This window comes from Acipenser ruthenus, chromosome 3, assembly GCF_902713425.1.
Source record: "Acipenser ruthenus chromosome 3, fAciRut3.2 maternal haplotype, whole genome shotgun sequence".
Classification (NCBI taxonomy): Eukaryota; Metazoa; Chordata; class Actinopteri; order Acipenseriformes; family Acipenseridae; genus Acipenser; species Acipenser ruthenus.
This window is the reverse complement of record NC_081191.1, coordinates 2,459,266-2,484,341: the sequence shown is the minus strand read 5'-3', so window position 1 is coordinate 2,484,341 and position 25,076 is coordinate 2,459,266. Positions and strand designations below refer to the sequence as shown.

At 39.0% G+C, this 25,076-nt stretch overlaps 1 protein-coding gene across 3 annotated transcripts in view; it reads left to right on the top strand.

The window, feature by feature from the left end:
• LOC117435258 (protein argonaute-2) overlaps positions 1-23,397 on the top strand; it is a 57,324-nt gene extending 33,927 nt beyond the window's left edge. For all 3 annotated transcript variants that reach the window (XM_034058287.3, XM_034058289.3, XM_034058288.3), the window contains 7 exons: positions 9,152-9,311; positions 9,672-9,762; positions 9,845-10,039; positions 10,245-10,379; positions 10,626-10,727; positions 10,998-11,197; positions 11,533-23,397. In XM_034058287.3, the coding sequence (XP_033914178.1) occupies positions 9,152-9,311; positions 9,672-9,762; positions 9,845-10,039; positions 10,245-10,379; positions 10,626-10,727; positions 10,998-11,197; positions 11,533-11,641 (992 nt within the window). In that variant the 3' untranslated portion in view covers positions 11,642-23,397. The remainder of the gene's footprint in view (positions 1-9,151; positions 9,312-9,671; positions 9,763-9,844; positions 10,040-10,244; positions 10,380-10,625; positions 10,728-10,997; positions 11,198-11,532) is intronic.
• Positions 23,398-25,076: the final 1,679 nt, after the last annotated feature.

The following is a 25,076-nucleotide window of genomic DNA, read 5'->3' as shown; positions in this document are numbered from 1 at the left end:
ACCTCTAGTGGTTCATCCTCAAAATTACACCATGTAAATCCAACTCCGTGCTTAACCTTGGAGAATAGCCCTTTTCATATGGAGACTAAAATACTCTGTTCACCACTCTACCACCATGATTTCCATTACACGAGAGTAGATGTTAAAACTTCACGCTGATTTGAACTTGGCTCTCGCCAAGATAAACATCAACTAAGACGTAGCATTACAGTAAACTAATGTGATCCATCTGTGTCTCCATCCATTTGCGTTTCCTTCCGTATGATGATGTAGATATCCTTCTCCATATGATGATGTAGATATCCTTCTGTCTGGTGTTGATGGCTGAAGTGTAATGCTGGCTCCAGGGATCAGCTTATTTTGCCTCCCTAGCGCATCAGCACACATAACGGCTGTGATGCTGGCTGCGGGGATCAACCACAGTACGGTCTCCCCAGCGCATCAGCATGACAACCGTCTGGATTGAGCTAAGTAGGGTACATCTCTGGGGTCTTCAAGTGGGCACCTTCCATCCTTGGTGTTTCGTCGACTAGCCAACGACACCTCAAGAGGGCTCGACGGTGATTCTGGCGTCCCATCATCACCCCCCTCCGTCCCCCACTCAACTCAGGCCAGCTTACTTACCCGTACATCAGCGTTGCTTCCTTTCTATTGTGCTTGAGATTCCCAACCAGAATCTTTCCGTCTCAACCACAGCCAGTTGCTGCTCCTCTCTGCTGTTTCAGATAAGTTCTTCACTGTGCGACACAACTCTTGGCCACTGAATCCGACATCTCTGAGAAACCCGGTTGTAGAGTGTGCTACAAATCCTTGACAACCCACCTCCACTGGGTAAACCCGGACTCTCCATCCTTGCTGTTCCGCTTCAGCAGCTAGTTGAGCATACCGCAGTTTCTTCCTCTCATATGCCTCATCTACAGCATCCTCCCATGGCACTGTTAACTACCAGGTGAACAAGGCGTGCTGATCCAGACCACAAGACAATATCTGGTCGAAGGTTAGAGGTGGCAAGCTCGGGTGGAAAAATAAGCTGTTGACCAACATCTGCCTGCATTTTCCAGTCTCTAGCAGCTTCCAGTTGTCCTGGGCGAGGCTTGGTTTTAACACCTTTTCTTGGTGGTTGCTCACCTTGGCGGAGGAATGTTGTCTTTTGTGTGTAATGTTTTGATGGAACTGGTGGCAATTTATTGGTCCTTTTGCGCTTGTCGTCCAATGCTAAGGCCAAACATCGCAGCACCTGGTCATGGCGCCAAGTAAACCGTCCTTGGCCAAGAGCCACCTTACATCCTGTCAATGTGCCTTAATGTTGCAAGTGATGAACACAAAGGACATGAGGGATCCTCTCCTACCCAGAGGTTTAGGTTCTGTGGTGATGGGAGAACATCATATGTTGATCTGATGTGGAAACTGATCCTGCTCTGTTCCATTCACCATAGGTCTTGCCAGCCAATCTTGCGTTGTTCCACACTCTCCAATCTCATCCATTCTCCCTGCTTGGCCTGGGAAATGGCCTTTATGCACCTCTTCCTCTCCTCCTGCTTTTGCACCTCGTTGACTACCAGCTTCCTCTGTTGAGCCTTGTGCCATGTAGGAGGAGCTGAACTGAGACCAAGACCCCCTCTTCCATGCTGAACTTGCCCCATGATATCACCAATTCGAAGGGCAGCCTTTGCATCCTCCACAGCTTTCTTTGCCGCCCACTTTCGTCCAGTTTAACACAGGTGCTGCCTTCCTTACGCATTTGTCGCGTGACTATTAATGTCATCTCCAGTCTGACCTTGTCGCACTTAAAATCCTTGGTTAGAGCGGATGCTGGTAGCTGCAGTATTCCTTTACCATAAAGTCCCACTCTACTGAGGCAGCGTGGAACTCCCAACCATTTCCTGACGTATGAACTGATTAAAGCTTCCAGCTTCTCTACTGCTGTCAAAGAAACCTTGTACACAGTCAGTGGCTACAGCAGCCTTGGCAATAGACCAAACTGAAAGCACCAGAGTTTTAGTTTGCCTGGTAAAACGCTGCTGTCTATGTTTGTTAATATTAATCACATTCTTAAAGTGTGCAAAAAGCAGCATGGAGTGAGCTATCGTGAGTCATGCTACTTTCATGTTGTGTACTGTATATATTTAAGCTATTTGTTTGCTGCTATTTACATTGGCTGAAAAAAAGGCTTAGCATCAGTGGAGGTCTGCTGCTTAAAGACATAACAATAGCACATTTCAGATAGTTATAATGCTTGCAGACCAGCGTAGCAGGCAATCCAGTGTTACTCATTTCTGTCTAAATGAGTCTGCTGAAGTACCTAAAAAGCAGCCCAAGTCAGTAGCAGGGAAGAAGAGCAGGTGCCTCAGCACGAAGGAGAAGAATCTGAGGTAGGGATTCTGATTTAGGTAGTTAAGTAAAAGTAGGTATTGTCAAATGGTTTTGGACACAAGACCAGATCTGACAATCTCTCTTTTAAATCAGGCCAGGGATTCAATGAACGCAACTTGGTTATATTGAAAAGGGATTCATGTTCAGCTTTCATATAAAAAAACGTGTGTACTTACTAAGAATTTTAAGCTCACATTTGTTTAATATACATGTAGGTATATTATGTACCTGAATTACTGTAAAAAAATAAATAAATAAATAAAGTATGAAAGAAATAAATGCGGATTGATAAAAAGGATGACTCAGTATTTACCAATGTAGCTCATGATGATACACTGAAATCTCTTAGGTCTGGGGCAGGAAAATTTTTACATACTTGGCGCATTAATTTTTTTCACTTATTTCTTTCTTTCTTTATTTATTTCGGTGCCTAAGGATGCGGGAGTGCTGTTGGTGCAGCAGAACACACAACTGTACTCTTGTTAACGTATGAACAGTGTATTGGTTGATCTGCACTGCCTGTAATGTCATGAATTCGCTGTTTCAACCAATTAGCTTTGCTGTGTGAGGGCTGGCATTTAGTGTTTCAACCAATTCGCACTAAGCATTGCCATGTGAGGGTGGATTCAACCTATCAGCACCACATAGGGATCGTTTACTATAGGGAGCGTTTTACTTTCCAAAAGTCTTGTAGCAGCTGTTTTCACTGTGATAATTGAGCTCAGTAATGTCTGATGGCAAAACCGTGAAAAACTGTAGAATCAAGCACTACATTTAAAACAAAGCTGAGCAAGGAATATTTTAACTGTTGACATACATACGTCAATATATCTATCAATAAATAAGCCATGTTATAACATTTTGTACATGTTTGTTTGTTTGTTTGTTTGTTTGTTTCGCACTTCCCTTTAATAACCTGCATGTTGGAATTATAGGTACTCAACAAAATTGTGCAGATATGCCACTGGAGCTGGTTTTGCCATTTGGTGCTACTTTGTGTTTGTACTTAATAAATGCTCAGTTAGTAAATACTATATATTTTATACTGAAACACCTGTCCAATTTTGTGGGTTTACTATTACCAAAACAGTAACTTGGAAAATAAGTTATTTTTTGCAGTTCATTATCTACCCAGTTTAATTCACCGTTCCTGAATTATCAAAAAGAAAATTTACATTTAAGATTCTTTAATATTGACTTAATTTATATTCATTAAATTCACTTAACAGTCTCGTAGTTTTATGACATCACATAAACCCTAGATGGAATTGTTTTCCTGTAACTCACTGAAGCCCATCTATTATTTGACCTCAAAACGCCAGGTGCTAAGTGTTTGAGTTGAATTAAAATTGCCAAAATGCGTTGATTAAGAATCTGTATAAATAGCCATTCTAAAAACATGATTTTAAAGGACAGCATAAGATACTACCATGCCCCGCTTGAGTAATGTTGATCGCCTGGTTGCTATCGGCATGATTGAAGGCGGCCTGTCTATGAGAAAAGTTGCCCAGAGAATGAGATGTTCAACAATCAACGATCGGCAGACCATTATGCTGACTGTTGCATTATTCAAGCCAACCAGTAGGGCGGTGGAAGTGTGATGAGGTGGGGAGGAATCTCCTTTAACACAAGAACGCCTTTGGTGCCGATTGAGGGCAACCTTACTGCTCAGCGATGCATTGACGAAGTCCTTCAGGCAACAGTTTTTCCATTCCTGCAAGCCAATCCAGAAGTTACAGTGCTAGGATTACAATTGCATGACTTAAAGAAAACAATGTCGAGGTCTTGCCGTCGCCAGCTTTTTCTCCTGACCCGAGTCCAATAGAACATCTGTGGGACCAAATCGCCAGTGCCATCCACAGGAGTCAACCTTGACCAGCCAACCTTCGCCAGCTGGCTGCAGCTGCACAGGAAGAGTGACGGAACATCTCACAGCAGTCTATCCAGAGGCTGATCAGGTCTATGCGTCAACGCTGCCAGGATTGTGTTAATGCTCAGGGAGGGCATACCCGATACTAACTTTGTAATGTTTTAATTTTGACAGTGTGTCATGTTTCATACTGAAAACATATGATTCTTTGATCTGTATTTTTGTTCACATTTTCTGTGACATTTTGTTTGATATTCTAAGTTTAAAATATTTGATTAAATCCATTACACCCGAGTTGCGTTTGTTTTGTGCATCTGTGTGTGTGTGTGTGTGTGTGTGTGTGTCTATATATATATATATATATATATATATATATATATATATATATATATATATATATATATATATATATATATATATATATATATATATATATATATATATATATATATATATATATATATATATATATATATACACAGTGCCTTGCAAAAGTATTCAGACCCCTGCCCAAATCTCTCATATTACTTGGCTTATATATCAAACACACACATATAGTGCCTATAGTAAGTATTCACCCCCCTTGGACGTTTTCACAGTTTGAAATCTTGAGGCATTTAAATGGGATTTATACAACCTACTCAACACTTTCAATGTGTGAAAAAATGGTGGATGGGTGGTGGGTGGTGGGTGGTGGGTGGGGGGGGGGGGGGGGGAGGTGAAAAAACAAATCAATTAAAAATAAAAACCTGAAAAGTATTCACCCCCTTTGCTATGACACTCCTAAATAAGCTCAGGTGCAATCAATTGCCTTCAGAATTCACACAATAAGTTAAATGGAGTCCATCTATGTGCAATAAAAGTGGTTCACATGATTTCAGATTAAATACACCTGTCTCTGTAAGGTCCCACAGTTGGGTAGTGCATTCAAAGCAAATATACTACCATGAAGACCAAGGAGCTTTAAAAACAACTCCGGGATAAAGTTGTGGAAAGGCATAGATCGGGAGGAGTGTAAAAAGATTTCAAAGGCATTGAATATTCCTTGGAGCACAGTCAAGTTGATCATTAAGAAATGGAAGGTATAGGGCACCACCCAGAATCTGCTTAGAGCAGACCGTCCTCCCAAACTGAGCAGCCGGGTAAGAAGGGCATTGGTCAGAGAAGCCAGCAAGATGCCAATGACAACTCTGAAATCTCTCAGCGTTCCATGGCTGAGATGGAAGAAACTGTCTGTTTCAAATAGCTCAGGTACTCCACAGATCTGGCCTGTATGGAAGAGTGGCAAGAAGGAAGCCATTTCTGAAAAAAGCCCATGTAAAATCCCGCTTGGAATTTGCAAAAAGGCATGTGGGAGACTCTAAAAAGATGTGGCAAAAGATTCTGTGGTCCGATGAAACAAAAATTGAACTATTTGGCCTAAATGCAAAGCGTTATGTCTGGTGCAAACCCAACACAGCACAGCACCCAGGTAACACCATCTCTACTGTGAAGCATGGTGGTGGCAGCGTCATGCTATGGGGATGCTTTTCATCGGCAGGGACTGGGAAGCTTGTCAGGGTAGAGGGCAAAATGGATGGAGCTAAATACAGGCAAATCCTTGAGGAAAACCTGCTTCAGTCTGCAAAAGACCTAAGACTGGGACGGAGATTCACCTTTCAGCAGGACAATGACCCCAAGCACACAGCCAAAGCAACACTGGAGTGGCATAAAAACAAGAAAGTGAATGTCCTAGAGTGGCCCTGTCAAAGCCCGGTCTTGAATCCGATTGAGAATCTGTGGCAAGACTTGAAAATTGCTGTCCACCAACGATCCCCATCCAACTTGACAGAGCTTGAACAATTTTGCCAAGAATGGGCAGATATTGCACGATCCAGATGTGCAAACCCTAGAGACTTACCCCAAAAGACTCACAGCTGTAATTGCTGCCAAAGGTGGTTCTACCAAGTATTGACTCAGTTTTTTATTTTTCATTCACTGTTGTTTCACAATAAAAATTCTCTTGCCTCTTCAAAGTGTTGAGTAGGTTGTGTACATCAAAGGAAAAAAAATCCCATTTCAATACATCAAGATTTCAGGTTGCAACACAACAAACTGAAAACGTCCAAGGAGGGTGAATACTTACTATAGGCACGGTATGTGTGTGTGTGTGTGTGTGTGTATATATATATATATATATATATATATATACACACACTATATATATATATAATGTGTGTGTGTGTGTGTATGTATATGTATGTGTGTGTATATATATATATATATATATATATATATATATATATATATATATAATCTAATGTCTATATAATTATACTAAGAGTATGGGGCCGAGCGGGTGGGGTCTTTATACCCAAAGAAAGATTCTATGAGTATCGGTCAGTTTTGCCCTATTTCCCTTTTAAATGTGGAAGGCAAGATTTTCTTCAGCATTGTTGCTCAGAGATTGTCAGCTTACCTATTGAAGAACTGTTTCATTGACACTTCAGTACAGAAAGCTGGTATTACAGGTTTCCCAGGATGCTTAGAGCACATCAGTGTGATCTGGCAGCAAATTCAAACGGCTAAAAAGGAGAGGAAGGATCTCCATGTGACATTCCTGGATTTAGCCAACGCATACGGTTCAATACCACATGAACTTCTTTGGGCAGCATTTGATTTTTTCAGTGTACCAAGAAAAATAACAAACCTGCTTCGGAGAGTTGCAATTTTGTTTTTCAACTTCAGAATTCAGCACTACATGGCAATGTCTAGATTGGAATAATGGCAGGATGCACCATTTCTCCATTGGCTTTTACCATGGCAATGGAAGTAATTATTGGGGCGTGTGGCAAAGTGGCTGCTGATTAGAAACAGGTACAGAGGTGATGCAGTGCAGAAATAATCACACAACTGTAATCCGGTATAGAAAAGGGGCTTCTTTTTATTTATAAAAGTCCCGGTCTGGCGACCAAACAATACTCCTCCGGCAATACACAACGTGTAAAGCTCGGAAGGAAACGATAAAGTTTTGCAGACCAAATAATAGTACACGTTGTTATCCGTGTTGGTGGTGGGTGATAACAATTTAACAGTGACTGGTGCAGTGTTGTTCCGGGTAGTGCTGGCCCAAGGCAACAGCTCCGGAGACATGTTAGCCGTCTAGTGAATTTACAGACAAAAGACAATTCCTAACAGCGACAAAAACAAACAAAACACTCACAAACACTTTTCACAAATACAATTCAAGTGGGAACTCTCCCGGTCCTTCCAGTTCCGTGCTGCTCTGAACCAAGCGAAGGAAAAGATTTACGGTCCTTCGTCCTCTTTATACTATCACGCATGACTCCTTGGTAAACGAGTACAGCTGTCTCTACTGTCTGCAGCTGCTACGTCGTTTACCTTCCGGGTCAATACGTTCCTGCAACAGTCTCTCACCGCCTTCTAGACTGACCGACTTACCGGCCCAGGGAAAGAACTGTCAGGCCAGCTCGTCCAAAGCCTTCCCCTTCCCCTTTCGCTGCTTAGCGTCACTTCCTCATAGATTTTGTTTACCTCAATTGCTTCATCTTTTTGCAGATCTTGAAGAGCAATTAATCTATTCTTCAGTTCCAGTTGAAACACCAGGCTTTGCTTCTGGAGCATTTCTACGTTGATTGTGTTGGATTTCGTCATCACGAGTTTCGCTCTCTCCTGTGCTGTGTTTAGGTGTATTTTGCATCTTACAAGTCTGTGGTCACTTCCTGTGTTCAAATTGTTTAGTACTGAGACATCTTGTACGGTGTGCTAATTGTTGGCGAGTATGTAGTCAGTTTCATTCTTCACTCCGTTGGGTTCTCTCCATGTCCATTTCCTGAAGGGTTTCTTCTGGAAGAAGGTGTTCATGATGAATAAGTTATTGTTTTCTGCAAATTCGACTAGTCTGTCGCCCCTCGTTCCTGTTGCCATGTCCAAATTTGCCGACTGAATTCTCGTCTTCTTGCTGAGCTCCTATTTTGGCATTGAAGTCACTGATGATGAACTTATAGTGGCTTTTCCTATTTTCGTGTAGTTCTTGTACTTCATAAAAATCTTCTACTTCTTCATCCGAATAGCTTGTTGTTCGTGCATATACTTGGATGACCTGAGGTTCATACTTCCTTGAAACTTTCACTATCAGTCTTGCAGACCTCTGACGTGCTGTCAATCTCTACTACGTTATTCTTGATTCTCTTGTGGACAATGAATCCAACGTGTCCTGTTTGTTCATCTGTAGTGCCTCGGTAGAAGAGATGATGTCCACTCTTGAGTTCTAGTAGTCCTTTGTCTTTTTTTGCCGTACTTTGCTTAGTCCTACGATGTCCCACTTGGTTCTTCCAACTCAAGAAGTCTTGCTTCACCTGAAAGAGATCTGCAGTTGTACGTGGCCAGGGTCAGTGTTCTGTGGCAGCCTAAAATCGTAACACAGTGATTCTTGGCACCCTCTGCCTTCATGCCTAACCGGCCGCTGCCTTGGTCGGCGGCAATCCAGCCTCTGTGGAATGAGGGCTATGTTTTTGTCTGTGCTTTCATCATTGGGGGGGGGGGGGGGGTTGGCCATAACTCATCACGCCGGCCAGGCAGGTTGGTGAGTGCCCCTTCCACTTTGACCGAGTTGTTACTCAAGCTTTCACCCCGCTGTACTTCGTCTTGAGAACCTGTTGTCAGTGTGTAGTATAGTGTTGAGAACCTGTTGTTGAGTGTGTAGTATAGTGTGTGTGTGTGTGTATGTGTGCTGTATGTAATTTAAATAAATACTAGTAAATACATTAAATAATAAAGCAAATTCCTCTGCATTTAAATTTGAAAGTTCTGCTCCATGTGTTTGTCTTTAGTTGAAGTACTTCAGCAATAAAACAAAAGGAAGCTGTTCTTCTGTTATTAACTCTCCCCCTCTTCGAATAATGGCAGCTGAGGTGAAGCGTGTTGGGGACACAGTCTTGGGAATGGCAACACAGTGTGTTCAGGTGAAGAATGTGCAGAAAACTACTCCGCAGACCCTCTCAAATCTCTGCCTCAAGATAAATGTCAAGCTTGGAGGAGTCAACAACATATTATTACCCCAGGGCAGGCAAGTACTTCAGATTTGTTTATATGGGTGTTCTCCATTTGAATGCTTTCCATTGCTATTGTGATTTGTGTTAATGCTTATGTGGGCATATGTAGGTATTGCTTGTACTGTGTAGCAATATAAAATAAAAGTTCCTACTGTCAATATTCAGTTAAATAAACTAATCTGTTACAGGCATGAAAATAAAACTCATATTGCATAGCAGTTTCACCCATTCCAGGTTTTATTACAAGCTTGATTAGCCACAATGTATACAGGTACCAAGCTCATAGTAAAACCCAAGAATGGATCAAACTGCCATGCAAGGGGTCTTATTTCCATCCCTGAGTTTAATAATGAAAAAATATTACATTTTTCCAGACCTTTAGTGTTTCAGCAGCCAGTTATATTCCTTGGGGCAGACGTGACACACCCCCCAGCCGGAGATGGGAAGAAGCCCTCTATTGCCGCAGTAAGTCCAGTCGTTGCACATCCCAGCTTTGAACCCCACACTATATCTCCAGGGTATTAACATTGTCCGCCCTCCTACTCAGGTTGTTGGCAGCATGGATGCTCACCCCAGCCGTTACTGTGCCACGGTGCGGGTTCAGCAGCATCGTCAGGAGATTATCCAGGATTTGGCTGCTATGGTGAGAGAGCTCTTAATCCAGTTCTACAAATCGACCCGCTTCAAGCCCACTCGCATCATCTTCTACCGCGACGGCATCTCCGAGGGACAGTTCAATCAGGTAAACTGGAGCTGGGTTTCATGTTAGGATGCAACACCATTCCTTCCAGATTCATTTTATTTATTTTTAAATGGCATTGCTAATTTTATTTTAACACTGCATGATTTTACTTAGTGCATAGCCCCTATATTTCACTGCCTCACGCTTGTTCTACATATGCTGAACTTGCAATACCTTAGCTAATGATGCTCTCTTCTCTTCCCAGGTGCTTCACCATGAGCTGCTAGCGATTCGTGAAGCCTGTATTAAACTAGAAAAGGATTACCAGCCTGGGATCACCTTCGTCGTGGTCCAGAAACGCCACCACACACGGCTGTTCTGTACAGACAGGAATGAGAGGGTAATACTGTTTGCTACAAAGTTACATTTTTCCACTGTACAGTAATTTTATATCAAATTTTTTTTTTTTTAGTTTTTACACTACATTTACATTAAATTAAGCCTAGAAGTGAAATATGTAAGGTTATACCTTATTTATGTGATATAGGGTATATGTAAATGTACCTGTAAGTAGGTGGGGATGCATGGTAATTGCTACATAAGAATGATACGAGATTCACGTTTGTGTGGTTTGTTTTTCTGTCAGGTTGGCAAGAGTGGAAACATCCCTGCAGGAACCACTGTAGACACCAAAATCACCCACCCATCCGAGTTTGATTTCTACCTGTGCAGTCATGCTGGCATTCAGGTATGTACCCCAAGCCAGAGAATTACAGATGCTGGCTTCCGTCATGGAAGGGGAGTAATAGGTTTCAAATGTTGTTCATTTGCCAACCTCAACAAGCAACAAAAAAAAATAAAAAATTAACCAAAATATGACTGACTATTTCTTGTTGTGTACCTCAACATTATGATACCTTTTTATACTTTTGTTAAATCGCATAATTGTCTACACTTAAAGCAGAAACAAAAATGAGCAACAAGATCAGTAAGCACTAACTTTTTTTTGCCTTGCTAGGGAACGAGCCGACCGTCTCACTACCACGTGTTGTGGGATGACAACCATTTTACTTCCGATGAGCTGCAGGTCCTCACCTACCAGCTGTGCCACACCTACGTGCGCTGCACACGCTCCGTCTCCATCCCGGCCCCTGCTTACTATGCCCACCTGGTCGCATTCCGAGCGCGCTATCACCTAGTGGACAAGGAGCATGACAGGTATTTCATATCTGAGTATCGTACTTGCTGGAAAACAATCGGATACCTCAGCATGAGCACAGTGATTTTTACGTTCACAACGTTTTTATTTTTCATGCTGGTGTATTTTCAGCACTCTGCTTAGTTGTCCTAACTGCATGCCAGTGGTTGGTTGATGTTTAAGTAGAGAGAAAAAAGGGCAGCAGAGGGAAGCCATCCCAAAGGCTGAAAAGTTTGCTTGAGTTGAGGTTCAGAGTTCTGTTACTTTTATTTTGAGAAACTTGTACAGAACATGTACATTTATGTATAATGTGTTGCTGTTTAATTGAATTGAATGTTGCCTTTCTTCTCTTCAGTGCTGAAGGAAGCCATACCTCAGGACAGAGCAACGGGCGGGACCAGCAGGCCCTGGCCAAGGCAGTGCAGATTCACCAGGACACTCTGTGCACCATGTACTTTGCTTGACCAGGGGGAGCGGGAGGGACAGGCTAGGTCTGGGTGGAACAGTGGCATTTCTGAACAGAGCTGGGCTCAGATCAGACCATCTGCACTTGGGGAACCCCCACCCCATTCTTATAACAATAAATACATGGCAATCGCATGAGCACTGTATATGAGGGGCATTTCTCTCTCGATGAGATAGACAGCGCTTATATAAATGTATATATGTACTTATGTTTAACAAACCAGTGTGAACTAGTGGGAACATTTTATTTTAATATCTCTAGAGGACAGAATGCTTTTGACTGAAGCTAGGAGAAATAAAAATAACAAACAAACAAAAAGCTATTTTCATGGAAGACCCAATAGAAAGCCCTCCATCCTCTGCTGTTTAGAATTGAGATATGCAATGCTACATTAATTTTATGTAGTATTGTTCTGCAGCCTGGTGTTGAGCGTCTTCATAAAGTATATGTTGTGGTGTGTGTGTGTGTTTTTTTTTTTTTTTTTTTCTTTGTTTGTTATACTGCTTTGGATGCCTTTGATACAGTTTCTTTTTTAAACTCTATGTACAAAGGATTTCACAATGGTACTGTGCAGCTTGGGCCACCTCACAGACGAAATGTCTGCAAAGAGAGTTGGATCTTAATGGCCATTATCTGAAGAGTCCCTTCTCACATTGGGGCTTGCTGGTATGCTCACAGCAGCAATGAGAAGAGTTGACATATATAGTTGTTATATTTATAAGTGACTGCCCTGAAGAAACAAGGAAAGCAGACAGTACAGACCAGTTTAGTTGGCTTTTCGTATAAAGCATTTTCAATCTAAAAAGTGGTTTGTGGCAGAAAAACGTTCCTAGCATAGCGCCAGTCTCTCAGCACCGGTCATTGCATTCATGTTTTGTTGGTGGTTAAAGATACTTTTACAAGGATATACTGCCCTCCCCCTTTAAGCACAGGTTGGGTTTTTTTTTGTATTTGTTTTAAATCAAGATTTATACACTTTTTTTTTTTTGTTTATTTTGTTTTCCATGTAAACGGATGTATAATAGTGCATTTTTAGACTTCTTGTATTTTAAGTTAATTTGAACATTAAGTCCATAGTTGGTGCATATTTTAAAGTACAGCTGCAGCCAAATGTTTTGCATCACCCTAGAATGATCTAATTTTGCTTCATAGTCGAATGAAATCTGCTGATTCCCATATACTTAACAAAAAAACTGACAAATTGAAAAATCTAACATGAAAACACATGATTTCCGAAAAGACATCAAATGTGACAATTAGAAGTGGTAACGAGTAGATTTAACCATAAGCATGATTTTTGCATATAGATTTTGTAACTTCAGAGCAAGCCAAGGGGAAGAGCCATACCTCCTTGGAAACATGGTCAGCCATCATTTGAACTTCATAAGGAATGTTTTAGCAGTTGTCGGCCAGCAGAGGTTATGCCAGCCAAAGCACATTATCTAGGATCATCCAGAAATACAAGAAGACTGGAGGCTGTAAAGCTGCCCCCAGATCTGGATGCGCAAAAGTCAGCACTGCTTGCCAGGATCACCACCTGTGTCGTTCAAGTCTGAGAGATAGGACGGATGTTAGTGTCCACTTACTGCAGCAATGGAAAGAAGTTGGAATGAAAGCATCTCTTGGAGAACTTTTGTTGCACATACAAAGACTGGACCATAGATGACTGGGCCAAAGTACTTTTCTCCAAGTCCCCCTTCAGCTGTTTTGAAAACCAAGGTGGATTAAGAGTTTGAAGGAGAAAGATACAAGCCAGAGTGTACCATCCCAATGATGGCGCATCCGGAAACTGTATCTGTATCTGGGGATGAAACCTGAAAACACTCCAAGACCACCTCCTCCCTACGGCTCAGAACCATTTTCGCAACAGTGATTTCTACTTCTAAGATGACGGAGTCCCTTGCCATCAAGCCAAACAAGTGAAGAAATGGGTAGAAGATGACAGTATCACGCCAATTTCAACCTGTAAATTCACCGGTTCTCAATCCTATTGAGAATGTTTTGGGTCTGATAGGACAGAAAATCAGGAAAAAGTCAACCAAGAAGCCAAAACGAACTGGAATCAATTGTAAAGACTGCAATGAGGAATCTAAAGGACAACTCGACCCTTCAGCGCCTCATTGAGTCCATGCTTGAGAGGATTAAGGCTGTGTTAAAACACGGAATGCACTGCAAATACTAAGTAATACTATTATGGCTTCTGGTAGACTTTTTTGCAATATAATTTTGTAGTTTCTTTTTATTTACATGATAAATCATATCTAAATTGTTAATGTAAAATTATTATTATTATTATTATTTATTATTATTATTATTTTTTTTTTTTTTTAAGTTATCTCAAATTCTATGGTGATGCAACACTTTTGGCCATAGCTTTATACTAATAGAAAAATGTCAGGTCAGCCAATGTGTTTTTTTTCCAATTAAACCTTCTCTAACTGTAGTGCTTTTACCATATGCATGATGCAAGTGTTTCACATTTAGTATAAATACTAGACGCAAGACTTCTGGGCTTAAGTGCTAACTAACATCTTTTAAATTGACGCAGCTATATATATATATTAATCACACAGACACATGCGCATAAATATGTGTCGTCATACGAGGGAGTTGCTTGAGTATTTTCTTATGATTTTTGGCGTTGGTACTGTAAAATGGATGTAATGAAATTCAGAAAACAGTGTGCTTATTACACAAGTAATCCGTATCTTTTCACTGTTCCATATTTTGAGTTTGAGATGTTGATTATAGAATCACTTCGTTGTTTTTATACTGTTTTAGTTATTTGTGCATTGTTTGTATTCATTAACAACCGTGGATTTGACTTGCTGTATCTCTTGTGCTTCGTCTATTTTGATCACAAAGTCTCTTTTTTGTATCAAAACCCACAATGCTTACCCAAAATAGAAGTATTTTAAATAGGGAATTCCTAATAACTAAGGCTGTGCATGCCTTTTTTTAATCATTGTTGGGTTTTTTTTGTTTTTTTTTTACTGCAATCTAATTCTGCTTTTATTTTATTATAAAAATGACTTATTTCTATTTAATATACAAATGGAGATACCCTACAAGCTACATGTTGTTTTATATAGTGCACACTATGAATTGCAAAGCTTACAGAAGCATGTAGGGTAAATGTGTGCAATGCTTGATAGTGTTACGTTTAATCTAGCATTAAAGAATGGAAGTTGGAATTGATAATAGATGTGCTTAGGTCATTTTAGGTGGTTAATTGTGAGGTAAACAGGGTTACTTTTACATTTGCCATCTTTGTAATGCGTTCTTGGCATCATAAAGTTCAAAGGAGTAGCGGCTCTTCTATTTAATAATTGTGATTGTGTTTTTGCTTGACCAAAGTGCTATAAAATAATGCTTAAAAGACAGACGGAAGAAATAATCTTGATTAAATACTGTACAATCTTTAATGGTAATGGGGTAGGCATTAAAGAGCCTTCCATTTGAACTACAATGTTACTTTGAACTACTGTACAGCCATGCATATGTTCTACAAGGTTCTTTGTCGGCTCTGCACATTTTTTTCGAGGTATCACATTGACTCTGCAAATTACATTACTTATATTTTAACATTAAATTCTTAAACAGGGTTGGCTGATTTAAATCAAGTCGATTTAAATCACTTGATTTTTTTTAAAAACAAATCATTGATTTAAATCATTCTTTCATTTACTACCTATTTTATATAGTTTCTCAAGGAAAAGACATGAAAAGTATGTTTTAAAAACCTTTTATTAACACAAACATCTTAAACTCTTGCTGTCTATAAACTAAAACTCTTAGGTCTGTATTCTGATCACAGCGCAAATGTGAGTGCAAGTGTGAACGGCGCTTGCCCCCGATTAAAAATACTGCACTGAAATGGTATTCTGAAGACGTGTCTTGCCCCGTTATAGAGCACCTGCCCCATCATTAACATATTCGCTGAAGCGATTCTGATGACAGTGCAATGAGGTCCCAAATAGACAATTGAGCTCTGTGTTAAGACCCACTGAAACCAGGTTTATTTAGTGGTGCAATCAGGAACTTTAACAATTGAACACACTATAAAAAGCAAAGCAGTCCTAAGTAACAACTGCGTGTGTTTGGACTGACACAGAAAGAGGAAATCAAAGAAAGAAAAGTAAAAGAAAAGAATGACTGGGATGAGTGAGGGGGGTTTTTCTCTGGTGTACTCCATCGCTAAATTCTTGTAGTTCACATTTAGAGGATGCCACAATGATACATAATGTTCTTTATTTATGTATTCATTTAAGATTGGGTAATTTTGTTTATTCACAAACCACCATTTCCAACATCCTTATATTTACAGTTTGGAGGTACTGTAGAGCTACAACTACAGTACTGCAAAAAAAATTCCCTAGTTTAAAAAAAAATCGATTTAAATAAAAAAAAGAAAATATCTGATTTTAAATTAAGTAACTTTATTTTTTTTTTAAATTAAAAATCTTAAACATAGCCAACCTTGTTCAATATAAAGCCATACAGATAAATGAAATAGGGAAATGCATTAAGTTTTAAAATAGTTTGTTTAATATTATGGACACTTTTTTTTTTTTTTTTTAATAAGCGGTTGCCTCTGACGATGGTTCCAGTTGGATTTGTAGCTGGACTGGAGTGTTTATGCTTCAAACTGTGTAGCTATGGATTTTTATTATTTTTACTGTAATTTGACTGCAAAGACAACAGGCTAGCCAAAGATTGGATAATGTTTGTTAGGTTGTTTTTTTCTTGTGTACAGTATCCTAGTAACTGAAGACCTTGTATTCTGGGAGATGTAGTTGTTAGTGGAAGTTTTAGGGGAGGCAGACAAGCTGTGCAGCAAAATTGCTATGCATATTTTTAGGCATTAAATTTTAATTTGGTGCGTATTTCAGATTTTTAACATGGAAAACAGCGGATATGCAGCTTATCTGGACCGCTGCTAGCTACTGTAGATACTTTTGCACAATCATGCAACTGCTTGTTTAGTCAGACTGTATCTCTCCATAACAGAATGCAGTCGCATGTTATCACTTGCATACGCCCTGGCAGGCTGTCCTGTTCTGACCCTGTAGGCAAGTGTAACTGCCTGAATATGAAGTAGATGCGATGTAGTAAGGTGCAGTGATCTGGTCAGTCCCCATCCTCACCACATTTCATTTATAGATTTCATTTTGAAGCTTTCAGATAACACAGGTCCCAATCCTATCCTGCATTTATGTGGTAAACAGAACATGCTGAATTACAGAACAGAATCTGTGAACGCTCCCAACATTATTGACAATGTCCTACTGCAGCTAATTGGAATGGAATAATGATCATGTCTCAGCCCAATGTTAAAACTCAGTTCTATCAAAAGACGCGTTGTTTATGAATCTTAAAAATAAACAAAGCTGTAATCGTAGTAATTAAAATACTACTAAAATGATGACTGTTGATAGTCTTGAGCAGGGGTCTCCAACCCTGGTCCTGGAGAGCCCCTATCCAGCAGGTTTTCTAGGTGTCTACATCATCAGTGACTAAAGATCTGGAACACCTGTTAATCTTGACTAATTAAGCCAATAATTGATTGAATTAAGTAAAACGAAAACCAGCAGCCACAGTAGCTCTCCAGGACCAGGGTTGGAGACCCCTGGTCTTGAGTATCTACTGCTTTGCCTTGGTTTATTTCAGGGGAATTCCTGTTAAATCCTTAGATAGCCAGTTCGATGTAAGACAACAATATGTTTGCATACATTGCTTTTAATTGGTATTCTTAAATAAAACAAAAAAACTGCATATTTTGCACAATTCAAGTCCATTTCTGTTAGCAGTCAGATCATCCAAACACTGAATTCAACATTTCTGTTACCCAGCGCCTCCATATTCACTGAAGCAGTCAGACTGGAATTTCAGATATCCTGTAAGGGTCATGCCTGCGAGCCAGTGTGCATGTTGATGGAGAGAACTCCTCTCGGCTGTGTCTTGCTTAGTGTTTGTTTCACAAAAGAGGAGGGGGTGGGATTACAACTGGGAAAATGAGTCATTAGACTTGATGTGCAGTATAAATTTGGCCACTTTCCTTCATATTAACATACCATAGGGGTTCTTAACAGTAAACATGTTGTAAAGTATATTTCAACTCAAACAATGCCTGCCAGCCGTAAGGACATAGGCTCTGGACCAAGTCAGCTGCTCCATGTCTCTGAGCTGCCCAGCTCTGTTCAGTGTAGATGTATTGCCAACAGTTTGCAAGAAAATTACATGTTTACTTGCACTTGAGAGAATTATTTTACTGAAAAGCGAAAGGATGTGTGTACTGTAATTGAATGCTTTTTTTTTCTTCTTCTTTGTCCTGCTATCTGTCTGGTGGGGGGGGGGGATTCTAACCCTTTTCCTGTTTTCAGGTCAAAAGCAGCCAGAAGTCAACATTTATGTTGTAGGAAATCCTGTTAAGTTTTTGTTTACTTCAACCCTTTCCTAAACAGGAAAGGGTTGAAGTAATGGGGTTTGGGCAATGATGGCGAAAGCGGTTTGTGTTTATTTAAATGGCTGTTAATTTTTCATATCATGAAAGTGAACTCCTTCCTTACTTGTTTTTTTCGGTGGTGTTTTTGGATGGGTATTAAGCAATCCTAGGCTTGTATAGTAGGGAGCTGTAACAACAGGCAAACGCCCTAGACATCAAGAGGCTGGTTTGGCGGAGTCTCTTCATAGGATTGTCATTGCAGAAAGGAGGTCAGTAAGCCAAGATTTCATGAATATGCACAGCTGGTACAAGGCCTGCCTAAGGAAGAGACTAGAGGTCCTTTTTTGAAGAGTGTGCCAGATGGCAAGACGGGCACTTGTGTATCTGTAAATGTTCTTGTATTTTAATAACTGGTTTCTACAGCATGACCCTGGGTTTGGGAGGCTTTCTCTTTTACTGCAGATTTCAAAGTGGGGACCCCCCCCCCCCCCCTATAAATAAGACTCAGCAGGTGGAACAACTTTATTAACCTTTGTTTTTTTTTTTAAGCCTATGATATGCCTAAAGATACATTTATACATTTATTTGGCTTCTTAAAAAAAAAAAAAAAAAAAAAAAAAAAAACGAAACATTTCAAATGTTTGACTGTGTGCTAATTTTTCAGTTGAGGCAATTTATTTATTTTTTTAAAATAAAAATTATATTTAAATAAGGTATGCTTTTTGATGTGGTCATCTGTTTTTGTGCGTATTGAGACAGCATGGCCTGCCCATTTACAAAGGGGCTATTTCAGACATGTAGTTTGTTTTCATTTATTTATTTAATTTTGACACCAAGATCAATCTCTGAGCCAAAGCAGCAATGTAAAACATATGGGGGGAGAGAGCCTTTTTAGGAAGTCATGCAGAGTTGTGTGTGTTTTTTTTTTATTTATTTATTTTTTTAAGTTTTTACTTTTACCCCCAAATTCCCGGTGACCTATTTTTTTTTTATATATTTCAAAAATATATAAATCAAGTTAAAACCTCAAGGTGTATAATGTAAATACATACATATATCTTCTCAGTCTATGCAGTATGTTTGTTTATAAAGATCAGATTATAACTTGGTAGATTCTACCTATGACTTGCTCTTCTCTTCTTGATCTTGCTAGGTAGCTGCAGATTGCCTATTTTATGGGGCAAGGGGTGTAACGTGAAGTCCAATATAGCCATCATAAGTTAATACTGACACTTCAGAATTGTCAGTTCTCGGTCCTGAATATCTGTGCACTCTTTATTTATACAGTCTGACTTCAGGCATATCATAGAGCGATGCTAACACAACAGTATAAACTAACCAAGGTCGTTCGGCTATTCAAGAGCCGAATGATGGCACATTTTGTAGCCTTTTTCTTCCTAGAGAATTTGATTTCTTGGAAATCAACTTGTGAACCAACATTCCATTGTTTTTATATTTGTATCCAAGTAGCGTTGCAGAGTTGTTCCAGCATCCTGAGCTTAAATACCGACTGCCATTGTGATTTAATAATAATAATAATAATAATAATAATAATAGTGTGTGTGTGTGTCTGGGGATGGAGGGTGGGATTGTATATTTCATTTTTTAATTTTTTTTTTATAACTGTAAATGGGGTTGCATGACAAATCAGAAAAAAATTGCTACAGACCTGAAACAAACAAAAGGTGCTTTTGGATAAAAACCTGAACTGAAACTGCAAATGAATTGTGCAGTTCTTGCTGTTTTGCTTTTTAATACTGCATCACAAAATGAAGCTTTCTGTAATATCCGTATTATCCACAACGACTCTGGTTTAAGGGGCGGGGGCTGATTGGATCCAAATTTTGACTGGCAGGGAAGGGCTGGCACTCCGTTCATGGTGATTCCCTTTGGTTCCGAGGGCTACTAAAACATACCCCTCCTGACACTACTGCTGCCCCATGAGGCTGCATAGTTTGGTATGGACGTGTCCAGCTCATTTTAATTTATTGCAGCTTTTGAATAATAAAATAATCAGCAGACATTCGTAACACATGGAAGGTCTATGATGCAGTTGATGCAGTACTGTTAAAATAATATGTTTGAAATACACAGTTCTGTTCTAATCCCCCTTAAATCAGAGATGTTAAACTGAACAAATGCAACAAGCAGAAAGAATGTACTTTGCAAAGCCAGCATTTTAATATGTTTTTAATGTATATAACTGACAAGTCCACAAATAATCACAAAATACACTGGCACCAAAATGGCACAAATAAATAACTTTCATGTCATTTTGTAATGTATGTATGTGTGTGTATGCATGCTATTTTTTATGTGTTTGTTTACTTCAGTGGGTCAAAAAACCCTTTTTTTTTTTTTTTTTTTTAAATGATGGCATAAGAAACTTTTGTTACCTACATAGTGTATTGTTTATGTTTTTCACATAAGAGATTAACATTTTAAAAGCAACTGTGTATGTTTTTCTTTTCTCAATGTCACTGGACATGTCCAGAAGTCTCCAAGCGGTTAATGCCTTTATCCCATGGATAAAAAGATTTTGTAACTTACCAGCCTTTAAAAAAAATAATAATAATAATTAATAATAAATAAGCAAAATAAAAAATAATAATAAAATACAAACAAACCCACGACAGGCATATGTACCACAAGGTGAATGTGTGAAACATTCTTGTATGTCATGTATTCCTCTCGTCTACCTAATCTGTATTTAAGCTATATTTAACTTTAAAATACATGTTCTAAACATACATATATTTATGTGTCCTCTGCAGAGTTGTATAAACTGTTTTTCTCTTCTGGAACTGACGACAGTAATGCATCCACTGAGAGTCATAGGCATGCTGTGCAGAGAACAGGCAACAGTTCACTTCTCCTGTCTGATAAGTGGTGGAAAAGTTTACCCAGTTGCTTAGGTCTTTTGTGATTTGTGTTTTTGTGAACCAAGTATACTGTACTTTATTGTAAGGTAACAAAACAATATATATTTGAAGTGTTTATTCTTGTAGTATGCACTGCCTCGTTGGGGTCTGATTTGGGGTCCCGTTTTTAATCCGTTTCATCTCCACTGAAGTCTTTCTTTTTCAATATTAGCAATATCTGAACTTTCTGTGGAACAGAAGAGGTTTAGTTGCATAGCAGGCATAGATACAAAATAATAATAATCAAGACTGCATGCTAATGTTAAACTGTTTTTGGGTAAATATCGAGTTCCTTTCAAGTGGGAGGAGAAAAATCTAAGGGGTCATTTTCAACAGTCTGAAATGTCTTTTACTGTGTTTTATAAATGTGGTTGGTGGTCACTTGGTTTTTGTAGCTTCCAGCAGCACCCCCCTGCATTGATGATTAACAGTGCTACTCAATCTGCACTCTGAACGGGTTATTTTATAAAGCTTCATAAGTTCTACTGATTCTACATTTCCTGTAGAATCCAGTTACCCCTGGCAGATGGTAGATATTCTGTGTATATTACTATACTTCATCCTCAGTAACCAGAGATCTGCTTGCTCCCCAAAAACAATTCTATATATATATATATATATATATATATATATATATATATCTAGATCTATATATAATTTGTTTTTCTTTGTCCTACAAACTGGATCTACCTCAGAATTAAATGTTGGGTGCTAAAAATTATAATCCGTAATTTAAGAAATAAATACATAACAATTAAAAATGAAATGGTGACCAAACAAGCAGCCCGTACACAGAGTGAAAGGATGTAGTGCTTTTATATTTCTTTCTGTCTGTACATTTTAAATGATGGTCTCTCTTAAGGGATGTTTTCTTAAACGTATGCGCCTCATGAGAGTTCAGGGGACCAATATTTTCACTGGGAATACATTGAGGGGTTTGTTTCATCTATTGCTAAGAAAGAAGTTGTTTCTCTTTGAAAATGTAGTATATGGTAAATTGGGGTGTGGGTATTGGTAGACTAACACTAGTTCAAATTGGGCCCCTCCACCATAGACCTGTGCTTAGGGTTATATGTCAGAGTAATGTCTGTGTAGTGTTTTGCGTACTGATTTTTGTAAAAGGGAATCTATATATTACATTTTTTAATACACACAGTGTACTAATAGTATATTGATAATATAATAAAATTGCATTTTAAAAGCATAACCATATTGAAATTGGAGGTACAAAAAGCCTGTTTGTAGGGGAATGATTTCTTGTATTTCTTTTTTGTGAGGACACTGAATAGAAAATGTAGTTTATGTTCATCACATAGTCTTGGCTGAAAACATCCCTTACGTTTTATTTGTGCCTTTTTGTACAAGCTTTTTTCTGTCGTTTTAGCTGTAATGAGTGTGTGGACCTTTTGCTTGCTGCTGTTGCAAAAAGTCTCTCTCTCTCGGTAAATTATCATGCATCCTTGAATATGCTGCATAAATGATCAGTATTTGTGTTTTGCACTTTCTAAGCAGTTAATTGCCTAATCAGCTGGGCAAATAAAAAAAATAAAACAAGATGTGTGCTAAATAAAGTAAATACAAAAATAATAATGAACTTGGAGAATTTTGTAAAATATATACAAAAGTACCTCATGAGCCTGATATATGCTGCATTGATTTTCTTTGTATTTAGTTTTATTTGCTGATTTAGTTTTGTGCACTCTTCTGTACCCCATATCCAATATATTTAAAAAGAAGGATTTTTTTATTTTATTTTGTTATGTGAGGGTTGACATTCACAAGATCCTGTGCATGGAGCCTTTTTCAAAAAAGTGAGGTAGAAGCGATGTTGGTTGTAGTCTACTGCACTACAGAGTTGTATCCGTTTTGAGGTTCATTGTGTCTTGAGATGTAAAAACTCTGAAGCCAATGGCACGGTGGACTGAGGAGTTGCATTAGCAGTGATGAACACAGAGTATGAGATCTGGATGGGTTAAAAGATGCATGATATAAGCAGAGTGACCGTTGGTTCTATTAAGGCATACTGCACACTTCTCTGAAAGTTGACCTGCACATCATTGATTTTGCTTCCATTGATATATATTTTGTTGTCCATATTTTATTTACCACATGCCAAAATGAATAGCGAACATTCCCGTTGCGGTGAAGTTTTTATGTTCCTTTTCTTTTCTTAATTTTCACTGCTGAGCTCATTGTTGTAAATAGTGTATGTGACTGAGCATAGATTTACTTTCCTTTTGTTAAATACAATTAAAAAAACAACTCCAACATGCTGTAAGCCCTGGTAGAACATGATGTGAATATGTATCACTTTATGAGTTTTAATATAGTTCACTTTTTCCGCCTGACCTGTATATTACATTCTTAATAAAATTAAAATAAACTTTTCATGTTAGTCTCATTTTTATATTTATTTATTTTTTTCCCCCAGTTAAGCCCCAGACAGCAACTAAATTCACAATCTAGAAAGAATCTAAATGTTGAAAAGTTGTCAAATATCTCAAGGCATCTACAGTACACATTATTGACTAAATACCTGGGTCACAAATAGAGACTTGTATAGCTAAATAAGGTATTCACAGCAGTTCAATTTCAACTCCATTTGGTTTTGACCTGGCTTTTTTTTTTTCCTCTCTCTCTTTGGCACCCACTGAACACAGATTATTAGCATGTGTGAAGCTTATAATGATTGATTGATTGTGTTTATATATATATATATATATATATATATATATATATATATATATATACACACACACACTACCGGTCAAAAGTTTTAGAACACCTAAATTTTTCAAGTTTTTATTGAAATTTACGCAGTTTAATGTCTCAATGTACTCTGAAATTAAAGCATAGAACAAATAAACAATTGGAGATAAAAAAGATATCATGGAATCGTTTTGTTTAACAAAATTTAATCTAAATTTTTGACTCATCAAAGTAGCCACCTTTTGCAGATATAACAGCCGAACACACTCGTGGCATTCTTTCTACAATGGAAATCAAATATTGTTCGGAAAGTTCTTCCCAACACTGTTGCAGAAGTTCCCACAAATGTGTTGCACTTGTAGGTTGCTTTGCTTTCACCCTTCTGTCCAGTTCATCCCAAACCAGCTCGATGGGGTTTAAGTCTGGAGACTGCTGGCCATTCCATGATTTGAAGCCTACCGTCTTGTTCTTTTCTTCTAAGGTAGTTCTGACATAGCCTGGAGGTAGGTTTTGGGTCATTATATTGTCGTAGGATGAACCCCTGACCAACTAGGCGTATACCAGAGGGTATTGCATGGCGCTGCAAAATGCTGTGGTAGCAGTTTTGGTTCAGGGTGCCACTCACTCTGTGCAAGTCGCCGACTCTGGATCCAGCAAAAGAGCCCCAGACCATCACGCTTCCTCCTCCATGTTTGACAGTTGGTGTCACACACCGAGGAACCATCCTTTCGCCTACTCGACTGCGTGATGAACCGAAGATTTCAAATTTTGATTCATCGGTCCATAAGACCTTCTTCCAGTCTTCAGTAGTCCACTGGCAGTGCTTCATGGCCCAGGCAAGCCTCTTTTTCTTATTTTGCCATCTTAGCAATGGCTTTCTTACTGCCACTCGACCTGTCAAACCTGCAGCTCGAAGTCTTCTCTTCACAGTTGAAACTGAGACTTGCTTCAACCAGTGTAAAGCTGTGCTTGAAGCTGTTGTCCTGTGAGCCGCCTATCACACAAGCTGTTGACTCTCAGAAACTTGTCTTCTGATTCTGTTGTGGCTTTGGGTCTGCCAGACCTCTTCCTGTCAGAGTTTCCTCCAGTTTCCAAGTGCCTTTTGATGGTGTAGGAAACTGTACTCACTGACACCTTGGCTTTCTTTGCAATTTCTCTAAAGGAAAGACCTACACTTTTAAGGGTTATAATGGTTTCTTCCTTTGTTAATTGCCTTTTTCTCACCATTATGAGAGCAATATACTACTTCCTGCAGTACAATACTGTCCAAATAATGCTTAAGAGGGTGTAGTAACACAGTCTGTTCCAACACTGCTTTTATACAGACAGAGGGTTTGTAAGTAATCAACAAAAGTTGG